General features: G+C 35.1%; 1 protein-coding gene across 5 annotated transcripts in view; it reads left to right on the forward strand.

Moving 5' to 3' along the window:
• LOC138711993 (zinc finger protein 345-like) overlaps positions 1-9,194 on the forward strand; it is a 41,910-nt gene extending 32,716 nt beyond the window's left edge. For all 5 annotated transcript variants that reach the window (XM_069843333.1, XM_069843332.1, XM_069843335.1 and 2 more), the window contains one exon: positions 481-9,194. In XM_069843333.1, coding sequence (XP_069699434.1) covers positions 481-1,579 — 1,099 coding nt within the window. In that variant the 3' untranslated portion in view covers positions 1,580-9,194. The remainder of the gene's footprint in view (positions 1-480) is intronic.
• Positions 9,195-9,711: the final 517 nt, after the last annotated feature.

Here is a 9,711-nt window from a genome sequence, read left to right on the forward strand (position 1 = left end):
TGATTTAATTTGTACCCCACTTCTATTTTTTATTTACATTGAGAGCCTAATATTGGAGTCGAGCATCCGTGGCAGTGATTAAATTTGTTCTCATGACATACTACACTGTTGAAAGAATGTTTTTAGCATACAAAACATTGTTGAATGATAGAATAGAAAAAGATTTGCGTCAGAAAATTTAGAAATGTGGCTTGTCATGTTACGTATATTATAATCAACACAATTAGTTTAAAAAAGTGTCATTATTTCAATTCACTGATCATTAAAAAAGTAAGTTGACCTGTTTTCCATTATTGATTGTGTATGTAATAAAGGATTGAATGTTGTAATTTTTATGAAAGCCTATTAAAAAAGGCTATTTCCTTCATATAGAAAGGCTAAAATGATTCTTAAAATATCTTAAAAATCCGAACCCTAATTATGACATTCTCTTATGGATTCCTTCTACATCATAATCATAAACTTTCTCTTTTATTGCAGTCCAACACAAGATGAAATGTTATTGGGTTTGTCAAGTGATAATTTTCTTCATGAAGATCAGTGCCCTAATCAGTCCAAGGATGATGAAAGAATAGTTGGAGGTAACACGATTGGTATATGCATCACGGAAACAGTCCAAGTTGATAAGAGAGTGAAGTTTTTTAAGTGTACATTCTGTGGTGAAGAATTCACAGAAAATCATAAATTCAAATATCATATACGTAAACATACTGTTTGGAAATCGTTTGAATGTGATGTGTGTAAAAATAAATTCGCAACAAGGGTTTCATTGAAGTCTCATTATCGTATACATACTGGTGAGAAGCCGTATTCTTGTGATGTTTGTAATAAAAACTTTGCAAATGGGTCTAATTTTAGAAAACATTACCGTGGACATACAGGAGATACACCATACGTTTGCGGTATATGTCAAAAGAAGTTCACTAGTAGCACAGGTCTGAAGACTCATGTTCGAACACACATCGGAGAGAAACCTTTTTCTTGCAAGATGTGTTCAAAGAAATTTTCTTCCAGATCGGCTCTGAAAGTACATTCCGAGGGTCACGCAGAAGATGACGGTTCTGGCCTTAAAGGAAGAGGACAACACACATGCAAGGAATGTAAAAAGAACTTTTATAATAAATCTGCTTTGAATCGGCATTATCTTATTCACTTAGGGGAGAAACCACATGTTTGTGAAATATGTGCAAAGAGGTTCCGATGTAAAGCTAATCTTAATATTCATACTCGTACACATACGGGTGATAAACCGTACTCTTGCGAAGTATGTGATAAAAAGTTGAGAAGCAGAGCAGATCTCGTAAAACACGGTCGTGTTCACTCAGGGGAAAAGCCTTACGGTTGTCATTTATGTCCTAAGCGGTATCAGGACGGTTCAAGATTAAGAGAACATATTCTTCTTCACACTGGTTATAAACCTTTTAGTTGTGACGTGTGTCAGAAACGTTTTGTAAATAGAACAAGTCTTAAAAGACATCTTCTTGTTCACACAGGTGAAAAGTTATATAATTGTGATATATGCCCGAAATCATACTCAAGCAATCGCTACCTGAAAAAGCATTATCTTCTCCACACATGAGGAATGAATTATGTTAGAAAGACGATGCCCCAGGAGAAGATTGGTAAATTATATCCTTTGCATAAGAAAGATAGTGTTTAATATAATCGTGCCAAAGAGCACATTTTCCATAAATTTACCATATTTGTTGTGTTTTGAATTTCTTTTGTTATAGTAGCATTGTAAACATTAATTGACTCATATTTTAATGAGCGGCAAGGTGACTTATTCACTAAAGAAATAATTCTCGGAGAGTAGATCATTAGACTTTTGCTAAAGGTGATTTCATTTATGATGGTGATAGTTGACTTTGGGAGGGAGGTCGAGTGAAATTTGTGGTGTAATATCTAAAAATAACCTGTTCAATGTCATTCCAGAATTGCTGACATAGACTAAATAAGGAATTTTTAAACACGTTTATGCATACTTGAATGTGGGTACATCTTCATGCAACCACTTAGCAGCACAAGAAGTGCTAAGAAGATAGTATTTATGTTTAAGATAATTTATTTTGTTAATTATTTGTCATAATTGGTGTTGCTTTTTTAACTTTGTTGGAACGTAAAGTTCTTGGACATATTCATAAGGGGGTCCTATAACTTATAAAACGAAAGAGAGGACTTTTTTCATTTTACTGTCAAATATGTTCCCTATTACTGCACACAAATTAATAGAATGAGTGGAATACATGTGTGTCACACACTGCCTGCTGGATGGCATCCTATAGCTGCGTAAAGTGCGTGCTCAATAAAAGTTATTTTTCCGCTAGGTGCAGGCAGTGCCCATCGCTGTCAACATTAGCAGTATATGCAAAGTCCTCCAGGGTGACTTATGAGCCTCCTTCTATTCACCTTAGCAGCAAAAGACCTCATTAAGTGAAAAAAAACCATGACATAATCTTCGCGTATGCAGACGATATTGCAGTTGCAGCACACGACATCAAGACACTGCAACAAACTCTAGACAAAATGGCAACATGGTGCAAAAAGCATGGATTCCAAATTAACCCTGCCAAATCAGAATCCATGATACTCAGATAGGGCAGCAGAATTTCAAACAATCTGGACATTAAGATTGACAACAAAAGCATTAGAATACCCCGGGAAGTGAAGTATCTAGGAATCATACTTCAACTGATGGGGAAGAGCTTTTACAAGACATCACGGAAAGAGCAGCACTGGCAGGAAGAGGAATAAACGAAATATTGCATATCAGACTGCTCTCATTAGAAACAGCAATAAAGCTTTTCCACGCAAAAATAGTGCCCCTGCTATGTTACGGAATCGACATCATATGGCCAAACATTAATGTAACAAACTTGACCACACTGGAAAAAGTGAAGGCAAGATTTCTCAAGAAGGTATTAGGAGTGGCAATGACAACACCATCCTGCCTCACATTTGAAATGACAAGAGAACCATTTCTCATTGAAGAATTGAGGACCAACTTCCTCCTGCCATCTACTGCAGAGGTAGAAAAACTAAGAAACTTATATGCAAAGAAGTCTGAAATATGGAGCAACTTTTACTGCAGCGAAGCCATGACGAACCGAGAATGAACATGGTCAAACAGGAAGGAAAGACACAATAACGAGACTAGCGATGCATGGCTTCCACCATGCCTTGTGTAGAACTAAAAAGTTCCACTACTCAGATGACTCATGTATATGTGAACTTAGTGGAAATAAATGTGAATGATATATTGAAAGCTGCAGAAGAAGAACCAAGTCCATCTCTCAGTACGCAGGTGCAGAATGAAAATAGCCAAGATCACAGATCACACAAAATAGTGAGCATTTCAGTGTTCAAATATATGCAAAGTCATTACCTACCACCTAACTACTTGCACATAAGCATTGATTAGGCAGGTAGTGTAAGCAGCCACAGGATGTGCTCCAGCAGGCAGTGGTGTCACATATTCCGTCAGTTATATACATGTCGCATTTATAGGAGTTGCGAAATCTGTTGCTGGAGCCCTTTCTGATGTCAGTAGTAGTAGTAAGTAGTGGCAATGTCTGAAAAAGTAAAGGACGAATGAAAGAATAATACAAATACAATCGATACCTGTGTTAGATAGCATTGTCTTGTGACAACTTCTGTTGTCTGCGACAAGCTTAAAGGGGGTTTGTTGAGAGGATAGCTAAGTTACAGGTGAGATCTGTGATAGGCTGAGGTCTTTGAATGCTCCATGTTGTAAGATTAGAGGTAGTGTTGCCACTCTGTTTGGAAGAAATTATTGTGAACACTTAAAAATTACCGTTTTTTGGACAAAATTATTGTACAGTACTAATTGTTCTCTTTCCTGAAATTTCAAATTGTGTACATATTTAAAAAATTTAGTTTTGGTTAATTTTCGAGTAGGTACTTTAAAATACTACTTTACTTCATACTTTCTAAAATGTTTATTGAAGTATGAATTGCTTTAATAATAGTAATGATAATTATACACATATAGAGAGAGGACAAAATAATAATAAACTGACTCATGAATGAAGTGGAAATATTCCATTCTGGCTGGTAACAAAATTGGGCCACCTGAATTTTGTTTTTGAGTCTGTACTCTCTTATACCAATCTATTACTGCTAGTGTTGAATCACCACAAACATTAATTCATAAACAAATAAATATAAAAATATCTATTTATCAGTTGTGGATGTCACACAACAGAAAACCATAAAATACTTAAAATTTAATGTCTTTATACATCTTGATTACACAAATTTTAACACTATATCACTTAATGTCTTTGTTCATTGGATGCAGTATTTTAACTCAAGTTTATTCTTATTAGTGTTACATTTTTAAAACTCCTTTTCAAAGATCACCTCTGCTTTCTCTGCCTTGGTGTTTGCCTCTAGGTTTTCTTTTATCAGGATAAAGTGAATTCTAATTAATTAGACTGTTCATCTGACTTGTTGGCTAAAATTTGTCTCAATCACCACTGGCAGACACAAATTGTGAGGATAATAACAGGATATTCTTAGTATCAGTAACTAGTTGATTGCAAACTTTTGTTTTCATAAAGTTAATTTTAGAAAATACACGTTCACATCTAGCACTTGCATGAGGGAGGGCCAGCACATCCAAAGCAAACTTTGAAAAAGATCTTTGATCTCACTATTGTCATCAAAATCAGTAGGCCCAAACTACCAACATCAAAATATATATATAGGCTACAAAGCTGGAAATCTCTTCACCACATACTAGGAAGTTTCATCAGTACAGTCTTTGTAAGAAAAAAAGGACTAAAATCAGTGTTGCCAACTCGTTTGTAAGACATTAGAAAGAAAAAAACTAATATTATGAAAGTCGCCTATTATCGTATAATAAAGGATTGTCCTATGAGCATTATTGTACATTGTAAGAGTAAAAACTATCGTACAAAACTATAATAATTATCGTACGAGATGGCAACACTGTTAGAAGTTTAGAAGAGGGATTAGCTATTCCTTTTACCTATAATAGTATTCTTAAAGTGGATGGCAGGAAATCAGCAATTTAATGTGAAGGTGGGTACAGCAGAGCTGTCCTCTTGGAGAATTCGCATATGACACGAGATCAGAGAAAGTTGTTTTGAATTAACTTGGATATGATTTGTTGTGTAATATTAACATTATGCATTGCATAATCACGTTGAATATCCTCTGCATAGGTTGGTAGCATTGCAAATGTGATGTAATAGCTCGGAAGTTTTAGTGGTAATGGCATGTCAATCAGTCTGCCATAACTTGCTACATGCAGACTGGTGGACATACAGAACTCAAAATTATCATGTTGTCTTTCTTAGAATCTCAGGGTTAATTTTTTTATGTTATTTCAGAGATTTTGTTACGTACTGCGAAGTAGTGTGCCTATTCGATTTTCACATGTTTAAATAAGCTAGGTAGTAAAATTTATAAAAGGGCAGTATATGAGGCAATTTCAATCTTGTATGTATATGTACTGGTACATATTCACTTGGAGTATAGTTACAGTTCATATGAAAATTGAATGTTACCGTTTTTAGAGGTAGTCTTTGAACGGCTTGTTTACAGTAACATCTAGCACCTGTAGTTTTGAAGTCATGCCTCTGGGTAATACGACAAACTCTGGCTGTTGTAGAGCAAGTTTATTCTTTACCTCAGAAGTTAGATGCCCCTTAAAGCATCCAAAACTAGCATGGCTCTCTTAGCAAGCAGTGCTCCAGATCTGCGATTCCAAACAGTAAACAGTCAGTCAACTATCACCTCTGTTGTCATGCAGCCCTTTTCCTGGCAACGAATCACTATGCCCTTAGGTTATGTTTTCCTTGGCATAGTTTTTCACTTGAAAATCACATAAGGGAGTAACTTACCCCATTGACCGTAACAGCTAACATCACTGTTATTCTGTTCTTTTCATTCCCAGTTCCTCTTAATGGGGTACTTTCACCCCTTTCATGTCTACTGTTGTATTGCTTGGGATGTCGAAAAATATGGGCATCTCATCAGCATTGCTGATATGATGAAAAAGGTATAAGTGACACTGTCGCATTTGGATGATGTACCACTGGAAGTTAATCAGTTTCTCCTCAAAATCTGCTGGCATTCTCTGTGCTAGTGTAGAACTTCGTTGGAGAGCGAGTTCATTTCTCCACATAAACTAATGGTACCAACCAATACTCACACGGAATTCCCTTTGTGGTATGTTCCAAAACCTTCAGTTGGATTATTTCTCGTGAGATAGACATCTCATCTTTCCTCTTTTCTTGCACTTAGGAAAGAACTCTAGCTTCAAGTTCCTCATATTTGCCACATTTAGGTTTGAAACTGCTCTTTTCCAATATATATTCTGAAGCAACCCAGCGTCACACATTAGATTCATTCAAGCTCTTTCAAATTTTGGCAGATGATTCAGTTCCAAACGCAATTATAAGAACAATTTACGAATTATATAACCACAATATTATCAAAATTACTATTGGATCAGAACATACCGAATGGAGACCGATAAACTGTGGAGTTCATCAAGGATGCCCCCTCTCACCACTTTTATTCAATATATACATCAACTCCATCATCAGACATTGGCGACTAACAATTCATGGAAACATCCCGCTCTTCCGAAATTGTACTCTAGATACATTATTATATGCAGACGATCAGGTTCTTTTTGCTACAAATGAAGACGAGCTGCAATACTCAATATATCACCTGAATATAATAGCACAAAATTTCAATATGAAAATTTCCCCAAACAAAACAAAAATGATGGCGTTCCAAGGTAAACAGCCAGTTAGGAGTAAAATTTGCATTGGAACCCATACGTTATAACAGGTAAACTCATTTAAATATTTAGGTTATAATTTGACATATTTACCTGTTACTGATTTATCTGAAAATATTCAACATTTTAATGGTGCCTTAAGAACCATCAACCAGGTTTTCACAACCACGAAAACCCAAAAACATATCAGGTTAAAAGCATATAAAGTTCTAGCAAGACCTGTCCTCATGTATGGTAGTGAGGCCTGGACTGTCTGAAACTCTGCTGTTCAACGCCTGACAACTGCAGAAATGAGATTTCTAAGGAGGACTGCCGGCTACAGCTTGCTTGACCACAAAAGGAATGAACTAATTACAAAAGAATTGAAAATTACACCTATTTATGAACATCTCAACCACTATAGACAAAAATGGCTTAACTATGTCAGTACAATGGACCGTAACAGACTCCCAAGACAAATTCTCCGCTATATACCACATGGAAGGCGATCTTTGGGACGCCCCCTGAAAAGATGGATGGAGACCATAACAGGCCACTAGGTCTAATACCTGCAAGGACGAAGTTGAAGTAGTAGGTTATTTTACGACGCTTTATCAACATCTTAGGTTATTTAGCGTCTGGATGAGATGAAGGTGATAATGCCGGTGAAATGAGTCCGGGGTCCAGCACCGAAAGTTACCCAGCATTTGCTCATATTGGGTTGAGGGAAAACCCCGGAAAAAACCTCAACCAGGTAATGCAAGGACGATGATGATGATGACTTTATGTAACTCCAAAAAAAAAAAAAAGGTGGTGTTAAATCCGGAGACCTTGCCAGCCATTCTACAGGTCCATGCCAACCAATCCAATGTTCAGGGAACTGTTAATCCAGTATGCTGCAACATATCTGTGGCTTAACCTACCAGAATGAAGAATGATATCAATTCTTTCCTATTTCGATAATGCCATCACGAAAATCAAGAAATTTGTTATAGGAAAGCTTTAAATAATCACAGCAACATGTTGAAACTGTCACAGGTTAACCAAACAGTAAAGCAGGAAAAGTTAATTACCAGAATTGTATAAAAATACCTTTTCCAAAGCCTCTTTAGTAATGTACCATGTTACAAAATATCTGTAGATGCAGTAACTATAGTACAGGCAGAATTAATAGGCGGGTTTATGGTTTGGTACGGAAACAATTCACTCCACACTTTCTCTAGCATTTTATGACCTGAACAAAGAGACCTTTTTGTCGCTCTGTTCGAATGTTAGTTATTGACAAGTGCTCATCTGTGATACTACTGTGCTACAGTTTGTTCGTAAATACAATATATCTCATAACAGTATTTTTAAACTACTACTAACCATCCAAGTACTGTAATTGCTATCATTTCTCAGTCGGGCCCTGATATCAGAAGCCTTACTAAAGGTATTATTTATCAACTTCACTGTTTCTTGAAAGATCTTAAGAACTGTGAGAACATTAACAGTGCCCTATCATCAACGAAGACAGTCACTGCTTCTTTACGATCGGTCTAGAGAATTTGTGCAGAAGGAAGAAGAATAGCAGAAAAACAATGATCCTGTGAAGCCATCTTTCTCGTCTCCAAAGAAAAAATTAGTAATATAATTTTTAAATATTGTAACATTTTATTTTGTTCTTTATGAAGTTGTTTAAGACATTAACAATGGAAAATAATTTCATTATTTAGATTGTTGGAGACCATAATTAGGCCTAAGTTAATTTACTTTTCTTTTTTCAGAAATTGTTCACAGAATAAGATAAATTTCTTAATTGGTTTGCTAATTATATCTATGTCAAATGGAGTATTATATTGTGGTTTACTACATATTCTTGACTGCTAAATTTTTAGGAGCTCCAGTGTTAGTTATAATTAGGTAAAATACATTACGTTTGGGAATAAAATATTATTAGGAACATGAAATGAAATATTATTTAATAACTTGTCAATAATACATTAACTTGTGTAGATATAACTGTGATTGGCGACTATTTTATAGACTTTTTTTTCATTGAATATATGCTATTTCAACACTTTTTGTCTTGAATTGTTGATGGACTTCAATAATACAAACACATAAACAAGACTGAATGAAACTCACCGCATAAATCAGAATAGTGCTGAGTGCATAAAACGATTTTTTGTGTCATACTTATTGTCATTTATTTTATTAAGCTAAGCCATTCGTAAGTGTGCTTTCATTACGAAACTTGTTCATGTTATAATAATATACATATTCCACAAACAGTAGACATACATTAATATTTTGTACTTTAATTTTTAATTTTATCGTGATTTATAAAGTTGGTAAGTATGCTGTATAAACATTATTTAGTGTTTACTATTTCAACACAACATTCTGAAAATACATAAATACAAAATATTTGTGTAATGCTAAATATTTCATTTATATTAGGTTTACATTACACTTTATTACATTTGTGAAATGGTCCAAGTTTTCCTGCAGTGAAAAACGTGTGAATGGAGGAGAAAGTTATTTGGGTCAGGACCATACACCAAGCAGATTCTGAGGGGTGTAGGAGTCAGGGTTCGCCAAACCCGCAGATTTCTTATGCCCCTAGTATAAAGTTTGTGTCATTATGACAATTATCTTTAAATAACTTGAAAACGATTAGAGATATCTCAAAACAGATTGCACCACTGATTTTTTCAGAAAATCTCGCATGATTTTGAGTTCCTACATGATCCCCTTTCCGTTTAAAATTTCAAAGTTGTATCCAAAATAGCGGCTTTTGAGATAACTGAGGGCTAGAATCAAATGTGTCACTGGTAGAGCATTTGGTCTTACAAATACTGGTATCACCTATAATAATCGAAAATCAAGCATATGGAAAATATTTATATGCTTCCATACTTTTGATTCCACCTGTATATTTATATATA

Source organism: Periplaneta americana, chromosome 13 (assembly GCF_040183065.1).
Source record: "Periplaneta americana isolate PAMFEO1 chromosome 13, P.americana_PAMFEO1_priV1, whole genome shotgun sequence".
Taxonomy (NCBI): domain Eukaryota; kingdom Metazoa; phylum Arthropoda; class Insecta; order Blattodea; family Blattidae; genus Periplaneta; species Periplaneta americana.